The sequence below is a fragment of the Eleginops maclovinus genome, chromosome 3, assembly GCF_036324505.1.
Source record: "Eleginops maclovinus isolate JMC-PN-2008 ecotype Puerto Natales chromosome 3, JC_Emac_rtc_rv5, whole genome shotgun sequence".
Classification (NCBI taxonomy): Eukaryota; Metazoa; Chordata; class Actinopteri; order Perciformes; family Eleginopidae; genus Eleginops; species Eleginops maclovinus.
This window is the reverse complement of record NC_086351.1, coordinates 25,003,644-25,026,574: the sequence shown is the minus strand read 5'-3', so window position 1 is coordinate 25,026,574 and position 22,931 is coordinate 25,003,644. Positions and strand designations below refer to the sequence as shown.

Below are 22,931 nucleotides of genomic sequence, written 5' to 3'. Positions count from 1 at the left end.
GCAGAATTAACTTCTCCCCTGTCTACTTCCCTGACCCTGTAGCCATGCTTTGCTTACAGTCTCGCTTCACAGATATATGGGAGCTGTTTTTTACATATTTTCCAATCGTGGGTTATTTCATAACAGACTTTGAATTATCATTACATGCTTCTTCTAGCCCCAGTGCACATGCTCGTTCTGCTCCTTCTGCCACCAGCAACACGTAGCTCAATATTTGAGGAGTGTATGCAGCAGCAGAGGTGTGTTTGTGTAGCTGCCTATCTCTGTGGGGCAGCCCGTTACAGTGTCAATTCTGGAGGATGGGATTTGGCCTTTGGGGGAAGCGAGGCTGCTGTAAGCCCAGGATGACCCGACAGCATGGATATTTAATAGTTGTCTTAACCGGGACTTCCAGCCTGCTGGAGGGTTGTGAATATGGCTGCACCTTCAACCTCTCACCCCTGCAAAGCTTCCCTGCAAAAACATGGAGGTACAGAGAGGATTTGGCTGCCTTACACTATAACTCCATCACACAGCTGTTCACAGTTCTCACGCTGCAATCTCCACTCTGCATACCTGAGGAAAGGGGTTTGTTTGTTTATTTAGTGTTTATTGTTCTTTTTGGACAAGCACATTTTGTAGCCAGTGGGCGACTGTGGCTGTCAGGGAGTGCGGTTGTTTCTCAATCCGAACGAAGTTGGTTCAATCCCCAGCCCTCGCATTCAACATGTTGCAAGACACTTAACCCCAAGTTGCTCCTGACGGCATGTCCAAATGTGTTTGAATGTTAGATTCCTTGAGCAACATTGCTCCGTATGAACATACAGCTCCGCAACAAATTAAGACACCACTCCAAATTATTCGTCAATCTTAATCTCTACATGTATGGCAACCACTCCAGTGTCTGTTGAATTCCAACACAGAGACAGTAGTGTATGGAATGCAATATATAAAAAAAGGTACCTATAAATAGTAAAACAAGAGAAACTGATAATGCTGCAGTGGTCACTTATTTTTTTCCCAAGCTGTATGTGAATGAGTGAATGATGACTTGTAGAATGTAAAGCGCTTTGAGGGGTTGGAAAGACTGGGTAAAGCACTACACAAGCTATACAGTCCATTTACCATTTCCTGACTTTTCCCCTTGCAGGGAACACAGGAATGTTAGCCTTTGCAGACCATTTACCTTCACTCAAACCTATATAACACACAGGAGAGGGAAATCCCCAAACAGGAAGATAGGACCTCTTTAAGGGTGTACAAATAGATTTATTCAAAACTGAAAGTAGGGCTGGTTGTACATGTGTTTTGTTTGGAAACTAGAACATGTTTTAGCTATTGACAGTCCCATTGGAAGATGAGAAGTTGGTTAAAGTAAAGAGGGAGGAGGCATGAAAGTCATCCGACCATCAGATGTGAGAGCACCTGAAATGTTGTAGCTTTTTCAAAATAAAAAATGTGGCTGAAACTAGATTGCATTGCATGGTCCATTGAGCTATGCCTGTTTCTAAAAGTTCCATTTTGTTTTTGTATTGCTTTCTCAAATGATTGCAGAAAAAGTGAAGACAAGTACAAGGGAACATACACAGCAGAAAGACTGTATACAAAGCTGGACAAGGAAATATAGAGAAAGAAGGAGGAGATGAATCAAACATATAAGCAAAGCAGCTGAGGAACACAACATGGGTTACACTGAGGAGGGTGTAAGCAAGAGGCACTGAGGAGGCAAAGTTGTAAGCTCTATTATAATACAGATCGTTTATGAATATGGATGGATTGTTTGAGTACAAAGATCATGTAGCCTGATTTGACTGATGCTACATATCATAGCTTTAAAACTGCTCGCTTTGAATGCCATCAAATTATAAATGTTTTCCCCCATGCAACACGTTCTCACTCCAAACTCGTCCCATATATGCTCTCCGCCTATCCAGATTCAAGGCGTTTATCAACTTTTCTCTTATTCAATATCAAGCCACAATGATTGTGTTTACTTCTTTATTGTTATTGTACAATGTTGGTCTTGTTGTCGTCGTTTTTTTTTCCTTCAAATTTGGTATTCTTTTCTAAACCACACACTGTTATTTACTCAACTATAAGCCACAATTATTCCTGTTTATATTTATTTGTTTGATTGTATAATGTCAGACATTTTTGCCATCTGTCAGGACCCCAAGCTGAGCATTAACACTTAAATGGGCATTCAGTTTTAAATCTTTGGAAAATGGATTGCTATGTTCTACATTACACCCATATTACTCTGTTATTCCAACCGTGTTATAACATTAGCACAACTGTTTTGCACCCTTGTCATAAATTTCCTCTTTCTATGTCTTTGCAGCCGTTTGGTTTTGGTATATGCATATTTTTTCTGCTGAAGGTGTTTAAGCTATAAAAATACTTTGGTAAAGGACAGAAAAGATTTTGGTTCTTTGGGTTACAGAAGTTGTCTGCCACATCTTCTTGTGAAATACCCCTCCGGTGCAAAACATTGCTATATTCAAATGTTGCAAAGGACAATTTTCAACAACAATCTAGCATCAGAAGGAACTTCTGTGAAACTATTTTGGAAATCTCAATGTTACGCAGTTTAAAAAGGCAGACACAAACCTACGCTTACCCTTGGAAGGGTGATTTGTTGACAAAAAAATAAGTCATGTTGGATTCATACGAGATTTTTGAGAGCATTTTAGACTTCTTAAAATCGTTTTTTCAGAATTATAAATTGGAAATTCACCATCCATAATGATCTATAATATCCTTCTTTCATCTGAAGGTGCTTTTTTATCTGATGTAAATCTCTGTACTCTTGGTTTTAATATTTAGAACATACTGTACATAAATAATTACTTAAAAATATCAGCTCCTGGCTACTTTTGTATACAAATATTGTGGTGTTTAATTTGAAGTTATTCTCTCTTTTTCATACTTGTCCCTCTCTGTGTTCCTTCCAATCTTTTTCCCAGACACTCCATGCAGCAACAAACCAACAAAGTCATCACCAGCACAAGCCAACTCATCAAACAGCTCTCTGATATAATCAGCGGTTCTTCACGGGTATGTTATGCTCCCTTTCCATCCTCATTCCCTGTCGTTTTGAAGAATAAACAGGATTCTGGATGAAACAACATTTGGGCTAATTAAGGCTAATCTTGTTTTTGTTGCACAGCAAGACCGTCTGCACCTGACTCGACTAAAGACTGAACTCTCAGAGTCTGTGCAGCGCTACGGGGATCTGCAGAAGGTAATTCCTCATTAAATGTAATGTATTTTCTTTCATAGGTGCTTTTGCACGGTCAATGAATGTTTATTTAAAACTCATACATAGATAGAAGTGCCCCATTGACAGAACGTAATTCATATCTTAATTGCTACATGCACGTTTATATGCAAATAAACAATGTGTGACCTCTTTAAAAGTGGAAAAACAAAACACTCTTGTTGACCCTGTCTCTTTATTTGCTCTTCTCTCAGAAAATTGCAGAGCGTTCAAGGGCCCTGCTGCCTCCGGCACAGAAAGATAAGAAGAAGGTGAGCTGATATGGAGGGTGGAAATCTGCCCTTTGTTTCACTGTCATTCAAAAAAAGAGCCGGATGACCAGATGGCATTTCCCTGCTCAATTGCTTCCTCACAAGGGCTCCTTTGAAGTGCTCTGTAGTGTCTCCCTGTGTAATATAACAGCGGCTCTACTCTTCACATCTGACTCCCAGCTCTTATCGGAATCTAAACTGCTTTCTGGCAGGAGTTTATTTTTACTCTGAAAATAGAATTGACAGATGTAGAAGCTGGTAATCAAAAGTGAATCCTTATTTACGACGGACCTGATTTAAATGAATGCCTAATTTTGATACGAATACAAGATAATCCAAAACATAACACATTGATCTTTTTGTATACGCGGTGATTGCTGCTGCCAAAGTGATAATTTCAGTAAAAAAATGGAACATAATCATACAATTAGAATGTGCTGTATGCAGGTCTGTACAGTATATTATACCAGAGAGTTTGTTGACAAATGGGATTTAGTGTAGGTCGCAGTCACACCTAACAGTCCGCCTCTTTGTGCACCCATGGGTCTATAATAAGAACTGGTACAGCGTTGGAGGCGAGGCCTCGTTCATTCCTATGAGAGCTGCTAATTGGCGCATGAAGACAAAATGGCCTGAGATTCTCGAGAGCAAAACGTCACAAATTACCCATTGTCATGGCACACGTTTAAATATGGTGTTGTACTGCCACCTTGTGGTTAATTTTGAGATAGGCAAGCACTAACAGGAAGTTAACGTGCATTCGCAATAGTTGTACTCTTACTCTGTCTTACCGAGAAGTTGATGGTCACTTACTTAACACGTTCATGCTTGAGAAGGCTTTACTTGTAAGTACACAAAATACTGTATGAGCCACTGTTTGTTTTGTAGTCTGTTTAATGTGATGGAAAACGTTTTTGGGAAACTAGCATCATTAGATTAGATATGAAACCCTGCCTTAATGTAGCGTGTTTAGCATTATAGCTAACATTTGCCTGTTAGGCTATATGTACCTTTGTGCAACGTGAACCAATATATTCTTTAATTTGTACTATTTGTTTACTTGCAGTTTTACAAATATCTAGAGGGAAAAACACTTCAATAGAAGAAAAGAAAGAAGTAAACAACAAAGGAAATACACTTCTGCTTCCAAGTCTTTTATTTGCTAGTTTAGCCCTCAGAGTGTTAGCTGTCTGTCAAGTTGGGCAAAGGAGCGCGTAGCTAGGACAGAACACCCATCATGCCTGGCTGTCGAGAGCATAGAGCATGCGCAGTTGAGTCTCCCTTTAAGCCCCGCCCCCGATCTCCCACTTCGGCTCAGTAGAATGAATGGAGAGAGAAAATAAACCTGGATTCAGCTTTAAGTGAATTTTACTTCAAGGACCTAATGTTTTTAATAACGGCAATAAAATGGTTCATACTGGGGAGTTTATTATTTTTAAAAATGTTTAATTACCCACCGATTTACAGACGTCTCTTTCCCAATGTAAGTCAATGGGAAAAAGTATTTCTGGGCTGGTGACGTTACGGACTGATACAGAAGTTGCAGTACCCGCTGTTTGGCCACTACGAATAAGTCCGGGGCACTTCCTGGGGGCTGGGGTGCACCAGACGCCAGTTTGTTACATTGTTTCATTTTTTCCGAAGGTTTCAGTTTGTGTTCACAAAGGCAAACCTCAAATGGCTGATGAACTGTAAACAAAAAGTCATGTGCACGGAAATGATGTTCAACAATTAGTCAGGCATTAAGCGGGTAAAAATGAAAATGCTGACAATTTCTACCATAGCCCAGTAAGGAGGATGTTTTACCAACAACAGGGGGTCTGATCAGATTTTTAGGCTAAAACACACAGTTGAGCTCACACACACAATTTTTTGAACATATAGGTTCACCTGCTGAATTCAAAACCGAACAAATGAACCAAAAAAAGTGGAAACCATGAAGCAGATTCCCATTACATGTAATCCATTACTCTATGAGCCTGGCTGAGTAATACTGTTGGTCAGTGACTCCAAATACATTTGACATCTGTTTTGTTTTATTAGTTTGTTTTCTAAGGAAGTGTTAGCTACCATAATAACGGCCTTTACAACCATTCAAACAGACACATGCATTTGGTTTCAGCTTTCCTCTGACCCCTGATCACTGGGTGGTCTTAGTGGGTGAGAGGGCAGCGGAAGTGAAAGCCTGTGAGGAACATAACCTTTTTGTCCGTACTCAAAGATCATAAAAAATAACTCATCCAACTTTTTCGCATTAGACTCAGCACAGTTGTTTTGGTATTGTAAGTAAAGTGCAGAAGTTGGTACTTGGAGCTCCAACACTGCAACACAATGCACTAAACAAAACAAACAATTAATATAATTGGACAATTTGTCAGACCATGCAAAGGAATTGGAAAGATAAACAGTTGCAAACATCCTGCAATGGCCCAAAACACTTACAATGGAATAAGGGCGCTCTACTTAAAAAAATTATGTAGATAATGTATAAAAACTTGTAAATAAAATGACAGATAAAAACATGTGCCAAAACACATGCAAATAAACCAAGTGCTGCAAACAAGTGACAGAAGCTGAAGACACAACGGAAACCAGGGGACACTAAAAAGTGACAAACACAGGTACCGGAGCGCTTGTTGACATTTTTATAAAGTTTATAAAGTTGGCCAACTGTCTCTGTTGCAAAGTTTCATATTTACATGTTTTGTCAGTATATTTGAAATGAATAGGTTAGCTACATTCGCTAGCTAGCTAACAGCAGATCTGCAGTAATATCAGAAGGAATCATACGATCACATTGTTGAAATAAGCCAATGAAACGCACATGTTAGGAACATTTCCATTGACAGTAGGCTAACTTTTGAATCCCTGAATGTACACAAGCGCTCTGGTCCCAGCTTTGTGCGTCATTTTCTATTTTCCCCATCTCCATCGGGTTTTGAGCTTCTTGCAATGTTTTGGATTTGCAGCGCTTCATTAAGGCAGCGCTTGAGTAGAGGTTGTGCTTGTTTCGTCTAGTTGGTGAATATTTCTAAATGACGTGCATTTGTTGTCAAGTTGGTTACGATGTTTCTTCATTTGCATGTTTTGGCAATTTTTTTCTATATTTGCATTGTTTTTTGACACTGCAGCACATTTCTCGTAATGAGGGGTTTTGGCCATTTGACTACTGTAACAATCACAATCGCACGTTGAAACACACAGTAAAACACACAGCTCCTTATTGTTGCTAAGGTCTGAACTGTTTTGATTGAAGGCTTCACTTTGAAAAACCAGTATAACTGATATAAGAAACCTTGAAACCTTGAATAAGTTCAGTAAATCCTCAATGGGCTTGACAGTAACAATTTTTTAGAAACCTTTTTGCCCATGAAGAGTCTAAAGATCAAGATTTTTTTATAGGGAAGATTTGTATGGATTAAAGTTAATGTGCCTATCAAGATCTTTCAGATTGTTGTATTAGAGGTAAAGGACTTTAAGGACAGATGTTATATAAATCTGACTACCTTCAAAGCGTAGCAGCAAGTTCACTGCCTACTGAATACATTGTGGGTGAACAAATTGTGGAAACTATTTGTACATGTAGTCTGACCGCGGAAGTATGAGTCTATTTCCTGTAGTGGTTTTTCACTTCAAGGTTTGCAAATGGTGAGAGGCGTCCTGACTTTCTGATGTCATACATATGCATTTAGACAAACATTTGCCAGATCAATGCAAACGTTATCGACTACTTTCCACCCACGCTTTAAGATTCACTTCATCAGAGTCGAGCGGGAACGGACAGCCGAGAACTCGAGGAACTGTGCAAACTTTCCAGCACAATGTGAACTTGAGCAGAAGGATTGTCTTGAGAGTCTGTGCCATCTGTGTGATGTTTTAATATATTCCAGATCATTTGCGTAGGGTATGCATGTGTAGGAGGGAGCACGATGTTGCAGAGTTTGTTGTGGAGCGGTGAGTCAGATCAGGGCCGGTAGACTCAGCCCTGTGACTCAGCCCGGATTGGTCCACGTGTACTGACCCGCTCTGACCCCTCCACCATGAATTAGCTGTGCAGTCAGCCAAACCGAGGGGGAACACATTAGCAATGCAAAAAAAGTAAACCAGGCCTTCCTCTGACTATTTTTGTCTTCTTTTGTCTGCACATGTAACGGCGAGTTTCATGGACTGACATCTTCCGTCTCAGCTGTCCCTACATCTCTCCGCTGTTAGCTAACTCTGCAGCTGTTGAAATATCACTCATTGGCCAATGGACATTCAACTTTATTGAGTTGTCAGTTGTATAATTCCAAGGTGGACACGGTTTGGTTTGATCTTTACATTGTGTTTAACAAAGGCTGTATGACGGAAAACATAGACTATTCCTGTCACTGCTGTGGTGGCTACAGCTATGCCCTAATGTAACAAGAAATGGAAAAGAAAAGGAACATTAATAACCTTCATAGAGGAATAATAGCCAGTTTCTTGTAGGAGGAATTAAGTATTTAATATATCTGAGGGTTTCATTCTTCACAAATGTTAGTTTGAGTCCTGGAAGTCAGATGTTTGGGGTTTGTGAGCACTTAATGGTGTAGCTGATCAAGTTTAATTCTAAATATTAAATGTAAAAGTAAATTATTTTCCCTTTAACTCCAGTGGTGCTGACATATACATGTAGAGAGGAAACAGAAAAATTAATAAATGTATAATGAGAATTTAGATAAACATTTAAGAAAGATAACACTTACTGCACTACTCATTCAACCTTTTCAATTTACAATAGCCTTACATCTGGATTCTATATCCATGCGACTAGAGGTCTGAAAAACTCTTCCTGGTTCCTCTCTGGATTGGAATTGGGCCACAGTGTGCTGGTGGTACCACTCTCTGTCAGAAAGTATCTGCTACCATTGTAAGTATGTATTATAATGTAATGTTGTTGTGCTCTTACAGAGTCCTCTGACCCCGTCCACTGAGCAGATCGAGGAGGTTCCTCTGTTCGGAGAAGCAGTGGGATCAGATGGAGGGGCTCAAGCCTTCTTGTCTGAGATCAGTGAGGAGGACGTGGAGGTGCTTCACCAAAGAGAGGAGGCCCTGCTGCAGATCGAAGTAAGAACACTGTCATCCTGCAGTCTTCTTACATCATGTTAGCGGTACTGACTTCCTGTGATTATAAGCCTGTATTCTCTGAGGGCCCCATTTACCAAGCGGTTTGCACCTTGTCTTAGATAAGAAATTAAAACCTGTGTTTACCTGTGCACAGCCTTTAGTTTTATACACAACAAATATGAATCCATGGACATTTACATGTACAACACACTCTCAAAAGAAGGAGCAAAAAAAGGAAAACATACCAAGTATTTTTTTTCTTCAAATTTAGCCTCTAGGGAGGCAAGCACATGCCAAGTTAGTAAGTAGAAACTCAGACAGGCTTGTGTACTTCTCCCACCTCCAAAAGCTTATTAGTATTTTGTCACAGTACCCCCATGCTGCTGCCGGATATTGAATGCTACCCAATTACTAAGGTGCTTATATAGACGTGTTTGTTCTTTTACCTGGGCGAAGTGTGTATGGAATCATAATGTTTCCAGACTTCATTTTGAAATCACTTAACTACTGTAAGATCATTTCTTAAATAACTTATTTGATACAGATTTCTGATGTATGACCAGGAGGGATGAGGTCAGAGCCTAGATGCCAATCGCAGGGCTCCATTCCTCTTGCTGCGAGGCATTAGTGCGCAATATGTAGACATTCCAGAGTTATAAAACAACCACCTGATTGCTGACTGAAATGTTTTTTGTACATATCATCATCTCTAAAGTTAAAATATAGAACACCCTTAGCAAATACTTGCCTATTTACACTTCAAGTACTTTTGGAACAACATTATCAATCAGTTCGAGCTGAGTTTGTGTTCACCTGATACATGTATTATCTCACTTTAGGCTTTACTCACTCCAATCTAGCTCTTTACATGCTGAAGGTTCAGCTAGGTTCTCCAACTAATCCCTTACTGTGTCTGCTGTTTGGCGCTGAGTAGGCAGTGTGCAGTGGATTTTTCACAGAAAAAAGATTCCTGCGCAAAAATATTGAGTGATCAAAGTGTATCCAAATATCAAAAATATTGATGGCCTTATATCTTACCAATGAGCTAACCATAGATAACAAAATGTAGAAAGTAGTTCCTGTAATATTACCCTTGCTTATAAAGAGCCGGTGGTAAAGCTCCAGCTGTTGTCATCATGACACTGACGCCAACGTCCAGGTCGCAGCTAATAAAAAGAGCGAAAAGCCTGAATTGATGCTGGCCATAGACAATAGCGGCTAGCGGCTAGCTGCAAGTGACGGCGCCTAACTGACAGGCAAAGTGCCAAGAATGTGTAACCTTAAACCTTAAACCTTAATGACATACACATAAATTAAAGGGATCAAACGTGTAGTAGCTGCATATTTTGGGTTTTCCTCTCAGGGATTAAGAAAGTAATCTGATATGGTTATCATATGTCATTAGCATAACTTGTTGTTGTGAACAGATCCATTATAGCTGCTTTGGAACGATGGACATAAAACCACCAGCTCTGCAGACACCTCCTACCTGAATCATGTGCCGGACCTAAATGTACAAACCTGCAATACATTTTTCTGGAAATAAAACACTGTAATGATGAAGTTTAACTACATACTGTAATTTGGAAAACAACTTTATTATATTATTTCTAGAAGACGGTATGTGAATGAGAGAGGATTTAGTGAGTGATTACAGGTTTAATGAGGGAGGCAGATGTGGCTGTTTAAAGCATCATGACCATAATACAGCCTTTTAAAGGTTTAAACAACAAATGTAAGCAGGAGCAGACCATTACCATCCTTGCAGAAACCCATTTTGATGTGTATGGCCCTGCTGCACTCCCTCTGTCTTGATTTTATTGAACATCTACTGATGAAACTTTTTAAGACATATTGTAAAACTTCATCACCCATCTTTGATCCATATGGCTGAATGGCAGCAGACAGGGGCCAGACACACGGTGCTGCAGTCTGCTTTTAAAATGACAGCTTCTACTTGGCAGGTCAGCTTTTGAGGTTTGAAGACTAATGATAATGTTTTAGGAGCACTCCCCGGCATAATGAAGATGTATCTGTGTGCCCATTTGTAGCTGTCTGAACTTCATCAAGGTTTCAAATGGCCTAATCCCACCAAAGGAGCTGAATAGGAGAGGAGAAAAAGGGAGAGCATCAATCTCTCCCACAGGGTGACACACAGTGAAAGAACGGCGGCAGGAATGACAGCTTCATTTCAGTGCAGCCGCAAAGATGGGCCAGTCAGATGTTTGGTGTTCAGACAGGGTTGTCTGGCCCGCGCTTTAGTCATAGCAGCATGGATAAATGTCACAGTCAGCGCTCAGGCAGGTGCTGAGGGGCTTGATGTTGTTCCTTTGGGGAGAGTGATAGTATCTGACAGTGTGCTTTTTCACCTCCATACCACCCTCCTCGTCTCTGTACTTGCCATCTGAACACCCCACCTCATCTTTTCATATGTCAGCCGTGTTTGATGTGAGCACACCTCCCTTTCCCTCACATTCTTCCTCCCAGAGGACAAAGAGAGCCTGGAGTCTGTCATCATTATTAGCCCCCTGACTCCCGGGGAAAGGTCCGGTGTGTTCTGAGGTTAATTTTGCCCTCCTTGGAGACAGATGTACGTGTGAACTATGCCAAGGCTTCCCACCTGCATAAAATAGCTTCAGTGATTTTCAACCTTTTTTGAGTTCCAAAGAATTCAGGTGTTGACAGCAGGGAGGATATGAACTACATATCTTGCCAGCTGAGGTTCTGGACGCTGGATAGATTTGACTCATTGCTGGACTTGAGTATTTGAATATTTATTAATGTTATTTATTAATTACGCATTTATTTTCTAGCTGTTTTTGTTTATATTAAATTAATCTTTATCTGATGTCATTTTTTGTTAGTTAAAGTAATTCTGTATGTTTTTATTTTGAAGGCTATTATGGGCACCTAGTGATTATTTATTCTGAATATTGGTGAAGGTTTTCATTCCAATCACTACACTGTAGCTAGTGTGGTTCTGACAATACAAGCCCTTGAACCTTGAGAAGCCACTGATGAAACTATTGTTCTGTATATATCTTAGATCAGGCTTCTTCAACGCTCTTCAAACCAAAGACCCCCAAACTGATGGAGAGATGGAGCAGGGCCCCCAATTATATATATTGTATAAAGTGGTGTTTTATATTTACTGGGCCTAGTGCCATGTATAAACCTAGCTACCCTGTTATTGTGCATTTGATACTAAGCTATTCAATTAATACACAGGTTCATAAATCCACATTTTTATTTCAAACATGTGAAAGATTGGCTTTGCCACAGCCATTTATAAACATACATCTTGCTGAGCTATTAAATAATTCACAGATTCAAGTTTTTTTTTTTTTTTTTTAAACATACATGTAGAAGGGACAGTAAAACCAAAAGCCATCTGTGGATGGAAGACATACTCACACATTAGTGAGATGTCTGAACCTTTCTTGTCTGAGTTAAAAAACGAGAAATGTTTTCTCAAAAATGTAAAGGTATCTTCGCAGTTGTGTGTCCTTCTATCTGGGATCTTAGTCAGCTGCGGACTGAATAGGCTCTCAGCCAATCACAGGGAACTGACATAGCCAGCGTGTAACATGCAGCCTCATGATTGGCACAGCAGCGATAGGGGCGAGTCCTGCTCTCTGGAGGCTTGTCAGGACAGGTCTAGGCTAGTCTCGTGCTCTCGTGCTCCATTTATCCGTCGCTACAATATGTTGGATTCATGTTAATCTGTATTTAAAGACATTTACATTTGTGGAAAAACAATTTTTTTTTTTTAAAAGATCATTGGAACTCTACAAAAATGAATGAACAAAACGAATAATGTTCTTGAATATGCCCCAGCAGCAGTTTATTTGAGTTAAATGTTCTGTTATGTTTCTTTATTTCACCGCTAGACTCAGTGTTTTCATTAGCTGTCTTGTATGCATTTGATATAACAGATATGCTAATGCTAGAACGAGATCGCGCATACAAGCAGCCAAAATGGGATTTCTCCGCAGGGTGGCTAGCATCTCCCTTAGGGATAAGGTGAGAAGTTCAGCCATCCGGGAGGGACTCGGAGTAGGACCGCTGCTCCTTCGCGTTGAAAGGAGCCAGTTGATGTGGTTCGGGCACCTAGTGAGGATGCCACCTGGGCGCCTCCCTAGGGAGGTGTTCCAGGCACGTCCAGCTGGGAAGAGACCGAGGGGTAGACCTAGGACCAGGTGGAGGGATTATATCTCTTTGCTGGCCTGGGAGCGCCTTGGAATCCCCCAGTCAGAGCTGGCTGATGTGGCCAGGGAAAGAGAAGTTTGGGGCTCTCTGCTGGAGCTGTTACCTCCGCAGCCCTGACGGAAAAGCAGGAGAAGATGGATGGATGGATTGATTGCTAATGCTACTCATTACAGCTTTCTAAAATGATTGGCTCATGATCTGAATATCCCTTTGCTTTATTTAAAAATGTTTGAATATTTTAACATGCAAAAATCAATACATCTCAGTGCATGGAGCCATGGTTTGGGAACCAAAGCTCCATGTGGACTGGTTGCTGGAGAGGTGCCAGTTCACCTACTGATGTCTAGATGCTCTTGAGCAAGGCACTTAAATCCCTAAATGCTCAGATTGCCAGACCCAGGCTAGAAACTATTCATGTAATGCTTATGTGCTGGTCCTGTTTTGCTAAACTAAAAAAGAAAGGCCCCCTGTAACTTCCAATGCTCTTGCTCAGACAACGCCAGTGGTAACATTAAGTATTCAGTTTTTCTCAAGTTTATCTAAAGAGTCACACACTGACTCACAGACTCAGAAAGTGAAAACAAAACCAGTGTTGTTAATAACAAGCACACAAACAATGGAACCAGTCGACAACAACATATCTATCAGAGCCATTAATATATATTTAGCTAAAGTCTATTTAGCACGGGTGTCCAAACTTCTTTCACAGAGGGCCACATTCAAAAAAATATACGAAGGGCTGGGCCACTAGAGGTGAGGCCTCAATTACGTTGTTGGCAGCTCATTCCTTAAAACAGAAGCTTTTCTGAGAGCTATTGTATAAGTTATTGGGTTTTAAGGAATAAAGGGTATATTTCAAGCTTGTTATGTCAATAAGTAATTGTGCTTTTTTTCATCAACTTAAATGAGTTCGGAAAAGTTTTCTGCTTTAAATGACTGAATTTATAATATGTCAGCTTATTACCCATGAATACTACTGTGTAATATATGTTTACATATACATTAAATAAGTAAAACATAAGTTTCAGGTATGGGCCATATTACATTATGCTTTTTGAATTAAATAGTTTGGACACCCCTGATTTACAAGCTTCATTCTAACATAGGGAAATGATTCCTCGGCTTTGAATTAAAGACTAAAATAAAACATAGAGACCATCTCTGGATGGTAAACCTTGTTGCAGTGAAGACCACCTTAACCGAGACCATGACTTTAAATGGTCGAGACCAAGTCACGACCAAGACCAAGGCAGAGCAAGACCGAGACCGAATCAAGACCAATGCCAAGACAACGCGAGACCGAATCAAGACCAATGCCAAGACAACGCGAGACCGGATCAATACCAAGGCAGGGCGAGACCGAATCAAGACCAATGCCAAGGCAGGGCGAGTCAAGACTAAATCCAACACTACATAATACATTTAGAATAACATGTGGAAGATACCATAGTCAATTTGACCTGAAAGATCCACATCATCATAAAAAGACGCGCACACACTGGAAGCTATGAATTCAACTTCATCATATTTATTCAAAAAGTGATTATTTTTATTTCTAAACAGTGCATTAGTTAATTAGTGACATATTTGCGGTTTGAATAGCCAAATTTAATTATCGTTGAATTTCCCAACAACATCACTTCAAGACCATTTGAGTGTGTGTGAACAGGGTGGGGAGAGGTGAGGGGGTAGCAGCCGACATAGACCAGTCCCAGGTTAACAAACATTGCGGCGCATGAGTAAAAGACTTGAAGTCTCATAAGTGCTTAAAAGTCAGTGAAGTAACCTTATTGGTTGCATTTGAAACAGGGCGTTTTACATCCAATCACATCCCCAGCCATGAACGAGTATGACCGGTCTTGAGAAATCTCGAGTCCTATAAGTCCAAAACCAAGACCTTTAAAAAGTGAACTACAACACTAGGGAACACACCAACTGAGACACCAAATTGTGTCACCCATCCTCTACTCAGCCTTACTGTTAATCTAAGGCACACTTTGTCCATTTTGCACCAAATTGGGTATAAAGTTGGCCCAAAATGGCTCTTTCGCTTGATTCGAACACGCCAAATTTTCACTGTAAAAAAAATCTGTACATATTAATGAATGTATCTTGCATGGTTGAGATGGACAGACACATACAACACAAACTCCTGTGGTACTTCCAGCTGCAGCAATCAATGCATGAGCACATTTTGCCATAATGACACACACACACACACACACACACACACACACACACACACACACACACACACACACACACACACACACACACACAGATGAGAACAATACCAGTGTTGCTATTGCCGATGCTAATAAAGAGAGTCACACCAGTGGGTAAATTTGGAAGAACACAACTTCAGATCAGAACTCATTTTTGGTTGTTAATATTATCACAGATTGGCAATTGAATCCACAAACAACATAATGTTTCATGTTTAAAAATTGTGGAAGTCATAGCTTTCCTGGTCTGTTTGTAATTGAATTTATGCACATACAGTGGGGCAAAAAAGTATTTAGTCAGCCACCAATTGTGCAAGTTCTCCCATTTAAAAAGATGAGAGAGGTCTGTTTTCATCATAGGTATACCTCAACTATGAGAGACAGAATGAGAAAAAACAATCCAGGAAATCACATTGTAGGATTTTTAATGAATTAATTGGTAAATTCCTCTGTAAAATAAGTATTTGGTCACCTACAAACAAGCAAGATTTCTGGCTCTCACAGACCTGTAACTTCTGCTTTAAGAGGCTCCTCTGTCCTCCACTCGTTACCTGTATTAATGGCACCTTTTTGAACTCGTTATCAGTATAAAAGACACCTGTCCACAACCTCAAACAGTCATACTCCAAACTCCACTATGGCCAAGACCAAAGAGCTGTCAAAGGAAACCAGAGACAAAATTGTAGACCTGCACCAGGCTGGGAAAACTGAATCTGCAATAGGTAAGCAGCTTGGTGTGAAGAAATCAACTGTGGGAGCAATTATTAGAAAATGGAAGACATACAAGACCACTGCTAATCTCCCTCAATCTGGGGCTCCTCGCAAGATCTCACCCTGTGGGGTCAAAATGATCACAAGAACGGTGAGCAAAAATCCCAGAACCACACGGGGGGACCTAGTGAATGACCTGCAGAGAGCTGGGACCAAAGTAACAGAGGCTACCATCAGTAACACACTACGCCGCCAGGGACTTAAATCCTGCAGTTCCAGACGTGTCCCCCTGCTTAAGCCAGTATATGTCCAGGCCCGTCTGAAGTTTGCTAGAGGGCATTTGGATGATCCAGAAGAGGATTGGGAGAATGTCATATGGTCAGATGAAACCAAAATAGAACTTTTTGGTAAAAACTCAACTCGTCGTGTTTGGAGGAGAAAGAATGCAGAGTTGCATCCAAAGAACACCATACCTACTGTGAAGCATGGGGGTGGAAACATCATGCTTTGGGGCTGTTTTTCTGCAAAGGGACCAGGACGACTGATCCGTGTAAAGGAAAGAATGAATGGGGCCATGTATCGTGAGATTTTGAATGAAAACCTCCTTCCATCAGCAAGGGCACTGAAGATGAAGCGTGGCTGGGTCTTTCAGCATGACAATGATCCCAAACACACCGCCAGGGCAACGAAGGAGTGGCTTCGTAAGAAGCATTTCAAGGTCCTGGAGTGGTCTAGCCAGTCTCCAGATCTCAACCCCATAGAAAATCTTTGGAGGTAGTTGAAAGTCCGTGTTGCCCAGCGACAGCCCCAAAACATCACTGCTGTAGAGGAGATCTGCATGGAGGAATGGGCCAAAATACCAGCAACAGTGTGTGGAAACCTTGTGAAGACTTACAGAAAACGTTTGACCTCTGTCATTGCCAACAAAGGGTATATAACAAAGTATTGAGATGAACTTTTGTTATTGACCAAATACTTATTTTCCACAATCATTTGAAAATAAATTCTTTAAAAATCCTACAATGTGATTTCCTGGATTTTTTTTTTTATTCTGTCTCTCATAGTTGAGGTGTACCTATGATAAAAATTACAGGCCTCTCTCATCTTTTTAAATGGGAGAACTTGCACAATTGGTGGCTGACTAAATACTTTTTTGCCCCATTATCCTTCTTACAGGAGGTATGGAGAACATTTGTTTCTGTCCTTTCCTGTCCATTTACAATCCCCTTTTACACCATCACCTTCCAGCTGCACTTTATATGCGCTGGCACAGGAGATCATTTCATCAAAAATGAATTCATAAAAAAAACTCAGGGCATAACAGAGGACAGCTTTCAAGGGGAATCTGAATACAACACCTGGTTCAGTAGAAAGAAAAAAAAGAGGGCCAGGAGCAGAGCGTGTCTGTCCTACCAATGCACCATCAGGGCTGAACATCCACACTTTACCCTTGAGTGAAGGTAGGTATAGTGGGAAACACCAGCAGATAAATCATCCCAGCAGACCAACACCTTTTACACTATCGCCGTAAGGATCTGAGAGTAAGTGGTTTATTAGCAAAAGCATTTGTTATTAACGCTGGCTATCAAAACCATATTGATTTTTCTCTCTTTACACACTGAAGCTAACATCGGGATGGCAGATCACGTACTGACGCTGGCCTTCTGGAGATAATGAGAATATCAGCCCCTGTGAAATCTAAAATCAAACCTGATTATCCTCCGTAGCGTCGCGATGCAGGTATCAGGTTTCTACAGATGAGTGACACTGGCATGCAAAAATAATGGGTACAGCAGGTAAACAAAAGTAATTAAAGTAATAAATATGTCTAACAGTATTTATAAATCCTGCTAATGAGCTCTGGCAGGTTGCTGATATTTAATTAAAGTTAAAGTATTGGTCTGAAAACCTGTTTGATGAAAGATAACTCAATTACAGGTTTTTATTTGTAACTGCTATTTTTATTATATAATTACTTTTACTTCCAAAGCAATTTAAAAGAGGACAGAGGTTTATTTACTTTTTAATTTAATAAAATGCAATGAATACACAAAAAGTAGCTTTTTGCTTTTTCTGTCTCGTGGACTTTTTGACAACTACTTTTTAAAGGCATGATTCGATCATTCCATTACCTTAACCATGACTATGGTTTTGCGACCTCGAAGTGCTCATTCTAAACGATGCTTCCTTAAACCCGATCAAGTGCTTTTTGTGTCTAAACTAGAGCTATCAATGTTAACGCTGAGTAATCTAAAACTTAAAGGTCCCCTATTATGCAAAATGCAAATTTTGACTGTCTTCTATACATGAATATGTGTCCCCGGTGTGTAAGGAGACTCACAAAGTGTCAGAAAATACAACCCTCTCTCTTTTCCTCCTTACCAACATCTTTAACAACGGGGTACAAACGAGCTGATCCAGATTTGCCGTTCTTATGACGTAATAAGGGAAATGTGGGCTGGCTTTACATTGAACTCCTGCCAATGTCCCACCCACGTGACACGTTCCAACCTATCGTCCCCCATATACAGTCGGCAGGCTGAAACCACTCCGGCAGCTGTTCTGGAAGTAATATGGTCTGTGTTTACATTAGCAAGCATCGCTAACACTCAGAGCTAACGCTGTACTGGAGAGACTGTGTGTAATATAAAGGTCCTGTCCTTGTGGTAAACCGAGAGAGAGAAACGTTTGAGCTCCATACTGTTTCAGAGACAATGCTGGATGTGGTTTGGAACATAATATGACGTTTAATCACAGCAGCGTTTAGCTGAGTTTCTCCCGGTAGAAAACTCTCCAGAAGAGAGATCATGACGCTCCAAAGGGGCGTGGCCAGCAGCAGCTCCAAAGGGGCGTGGTCAGCAGCAGCTCCAAAGGGGCGTGGTCAGCAGCAGCTCCAAAGAGGCGTGACCAGCAGCAGCTCCAAAGAGGCGTGACCAGCAGCAGCTAGTTCAATTAAAGCTACAGTCACAGAATCAGCACTTCAGGAACAGGGCTGAAATAGAGGGGGATCAGGCATGCTAGGTGGATCTGTTTGGTATTTTCAGCAAAACACTTCACAGACAAGTTTTGTATAGATAATATATTGTTCAAATATAACATAATAGGAGACCTTTAATATGTTTAAAAAATAATCACACTACCAGGTTTGACCCAAACTACCTCCTGTAAATCCAGCATGAATGTTAACCTGACATGGAAGAGAACATGCAAAGAAAGGGAAGGAATTGACTCAAACTATGTATTAGACTGAGAGAGATCACTGGGCAAACATTACTACCTCGGAGTAACGGCACAACTGCACTCTTTTGTGTGGTGAAAACAGGAGAGGCAAAGTTGAAAGCTGATATGGTCACTACTGTAGGAACAGAATGTGCTCACAGTATGATAGAGGAAGAACAATATGAACATCATTGAAAATGTTATGCAGGCTTTGTGGATTCTTTAGCTCAGTGTTGGACAGTTGTCGGACTTCATGAATTCAGAAATCATATCATAATACTGTGGTAACACTGAGTTTTCTCCCAGCAGTTTATCACGCTTCCTTTCATACCACACCACAATTGTATTTCTTTTTATCTCCCACCCAAATACAAGTATTTTAAACTTGAATAAAGATTGCTGAAACCTTTTGTAACTGATCGTCACCACTAGTCCAAAACTTTTCTTCATGATAGAAAGATAACATATTGCTGATACAACTGTGAGAAAATGTATTCTAGAGGTTTCTCCGGGGTTGTAAAACTGCATATTCTGTGGTTTGGTTTGGAGAACATGTTGGGATAGAATCACTGAAGCCTGGCACTCTGTGGCAGAGAGTAAACACACTCACTGATAAGTAACAGGAGAAGCTGTCATGTGTGGCCTACATCATTTATATGTAGAAATCACAGAAGAAGAAGCGGGTTTGTCCTGAGCAAACTGTAACCTCTGCCTCCATGTTTCCAGCTCGCTCTCCCCCCGCCCTTCAGGCTGCTGCTGGTATGGTGGTATGGTATTCAGGGGTGTGAGGTCCTTGGGCTTGCGCCAGGGAGGGAACCTGATTTTACATATATAAACCGTTTATTCAGTAAGGGCAAAAAGAGAGATGTCTCTCATGCAGTCAGTGATGGAAAAATGTCATCATTTTTTGCCTCCCCTCCTCTTCTCACCAGTAAGCGTGCAAGTAAATCTGCTTAACGGTTTTTCTGCTGCGGCAGTGACACTGTGTCCTGTTGCCCGACGCCTTTGGGCTCGGGTGGGAGATGTGGGGAGAATTTCATATCAGCATTAAGCACACTTATCAAGGACAGTGTGAATGGAGGGGGGGTGACTGAGCATGAGAGAGAACAGCCGATAAACACATTTTTTAGTTTGTCTGACCAACTTTGATCATCCATATCTCCATATTACTGTGTTTCTTGTTATATTCACCAGGATAACAATGCATTTTCCGTGCAATTATTTTACCCGTACATCAACATGAACTCTTTCTTTGATTTCTTTAACTTTATAAATTAGATTGTGATTAGAATTAAAGAGGGGAGAGAGCATTAACATAATATTTTCATCTCTTTTAATCTAATATGACAATAACTAATGTTTCAATCGTGTTAATTGTTCTTGAACACACGCAACAAACAGCAGCCATCCAATCACTCATCATACACCCCCCACAGAGAGCTGATTGGTCGGGCCTCCAGCTGCAGGCTAGATTGGTTCTCAGTGGATGTTTCTCAGAATAAACTTTCACACAGATAAAGGCACAAATTATTCACCAATGTTGCCAGACATCAGAAGCGACTGACCAAAGTTCAAAAATGTGTGTGTGTGTGTGTGTGTGTGTGTGTGTGTGTGTGTGTGTGTGTGTGTGTGTGTGTGTGTGTGTGTGTGTGTGTGTGTGTGTGTGTGTGTGTGTGTGTGTGTGTGTGTGTGTCATCTGAATAATGGTAAAGGCATTCACAATTTCGTAAATGCAAACAAAGATAGGTAAAGGTAACACAGGTATAAACATCCAGAAGGGTCCAAAACACCAAACCCTTAAACAATTTACTCCACTTCATAATACCTTAACACGTCCACTGTTACACTGCACTTCCCTTTGTTCCAAAAATCACCAAAACACTGTCATTTATTTGGATGTTGGTCAGTGTGACTGCTGTATGTGAGAAAGGGAAATAACCTATGTTTAACATTCTTATTTTCAGCTTTGTGCTTTGAGCTTTGTGTTCATTTTGTATATCAAATTCATCTCATAAAATATAAAATGTAAAAACCTCCATACAGTAGAACTTCAGTCTGCTCCATAGTTTGTGTCTGATACAAGTCAGGGCTACTTGTGAGTTCATATTTATTTAGATAGGAGTGGCTGTGATCTGGAAATGTGTACAGAACATCACCAGAGGGTAGAGGTCTGCTGGTGTCTCAGTGGGGAGTGATAACCTGCGTATTGAATGTTAATTAAGTTTGTGTACTTCCATTCAAACATATTAACATGTATTGATATTCCTTTCAATTAAAAAGCAGAGGCAGCAGGTCTCCGTCTCGCACTGAAGTAAAGAAATACCACACAGGGAATAAAATGGAATAATAAAATGCTCAAAGGGATGGTTTGGATGTTTTGAAGAGGTTGTATGATGTACTGATCAGTAGTCAGCGTGTTACACACCGCACAGTTCAGTCTGCACACCCCCGGTGTGGAGAAGCTGATTCAAAGATAAGCTACTTTAGAGGGGGGCAGCGGCAAAACGTGTCTCAAATACGGTTTTGCCGCTAAAGCCATTAAAAAAAAGGACGTTCAAAACAGTTTTGGTGTTGGACGTATTTGGAATATTTTCACTCCATTGAATGCTCTGAGACATGTGTTTCCAATGGGGAAGTAAAGCTGTTATTTATCCTTTCACACAAACTACCAGACTCCATACAAAATAAATGGTATTTTGCCTCGTAGAACACGATAGACACTTGTGTTCTCCTTTTTCTGTTTTTGTGCCATTTTGGAGTTTAAAATAGTTAATCTGCGGGGTGTACTACCAAGCAAGTTTAATAGAGCCAGTCTTTCTTTGACATAGCTGGCTCAAGAAAGCTAAAACTCACAGTAAGAGATACCACAAAGACGGTTATCAACCCGGGCGTTGCATCACTTCACTCATGTTGCGAACAGTATGGGTCGATCGCAGCCTACTCCAACCTTAGAAAATGATTTAAAAAATACAGAGAAAGAAAACAAGTATTGCAATGCAAGTATGTACCAATGTAACTGTACAGTTTTGTTCAGTAGCAATAAGGAAATGTAACTGCTACTAAATTATATACAGCCACGGAAAAACATTTAGAGACCACTTCAGCATTATCAGTTTCACTTGTTTTATTATTTATAGACATGTCTTTGAGTTAAAACATGTTTTATTTATTTTTTATTCTATGAACTACTGACTATTTTTCTCTGTGTTGAAATTCCACAAACACTGGAATGGCTGCCATACATGTAGAGTTAAAGATTTCAGAAACATGTGGAGTGGTAATCTTTTCCATAGCTGTATATAGATAAAGTATTCTGAGAATCAGTGCAGCTCACAGATTAACTATTGACCCTAAAGTGATTTTCAAAAGAACTGATGAATGAACGGCCTTGTTTAAATGATTTCAAGCCTAAACTCTGAACAAAACCTGATCCAGAGCTGGTTATGTCTTGAGCAAACATTTCCAGTGTGATCTAGCCAGGTTAAAAGAGAGCCAACTTCGTAGTACGGTCAACTCTGGCTTTAGGCTTGACATACCTCACTAACTCGCTCATCTGGCTTGGTTAAACACCCTTCTGGTCACTAAAGTCACAATAACAAATATAAACTGAACTCCCATCTTCTGAGAGTTAATTCAGCATGGTCTGTGTTGTAGTGTGAGTTAAACTGACAATATGTGATATTTACGTAAAGGGTCTTGCTCTGTTTCACTTGAGTTCATGTGAGGATGCGTACTGTTCTATATCCTGGGTTGATTGGGAGCACAGAGTGATCCGGAGATGCTTATTAGAAACAGTTGTGGGATATAGATTTGCCGGTATACAGCGGGAGGGGAAGGGACTTGAAATGACAAGCGTTGACAGCGAATGATGACTAATGTGCCTGAGGAGAGTCGGTACCTCTCGAACACAGTCAAATCACAATCAACATGACTTAAAATTGATGTGCTCCCTAAACTAGTCTACAGCTG

General features: G+C 40.5%; 1 protein-coding gene across 3 annotated transcripts in view; it reads left to right on the top strand.

The window, feature by feature from the left end:
- The window catches only part of tsnare1 (T-SNARE Domain Containing 1), a 176,500-nt gene that overhangs the window by 88,306 nt on the left and 65,263 nt on the right, over window positions 1-22,931 (top strand). For all 3 annotated transcript variants that reach the window (XM_063879708.1, XM_063879705.1, XM_063879706.1), the window contains exons 5-8: window positions 2,946-3,036; window positions 3,149-3,223; window positions 3,454-3,510; window positions 8,443-8,598. In XM_063879708.1, coding sequence (XP_063735778.1) covers window positions 2,946-3,036; window positions 3,149-3,223; window positions 3,454-3,510; window positions 8,443-8,598 — 379 coding nt within the window. The remainder of the gene's footprint in view (window positions 1-2,945; window positions 3,037-3,148; window positions 3,224-3,453; window positions 3,511-8,442; window positions 8,599-22,931) is intronic.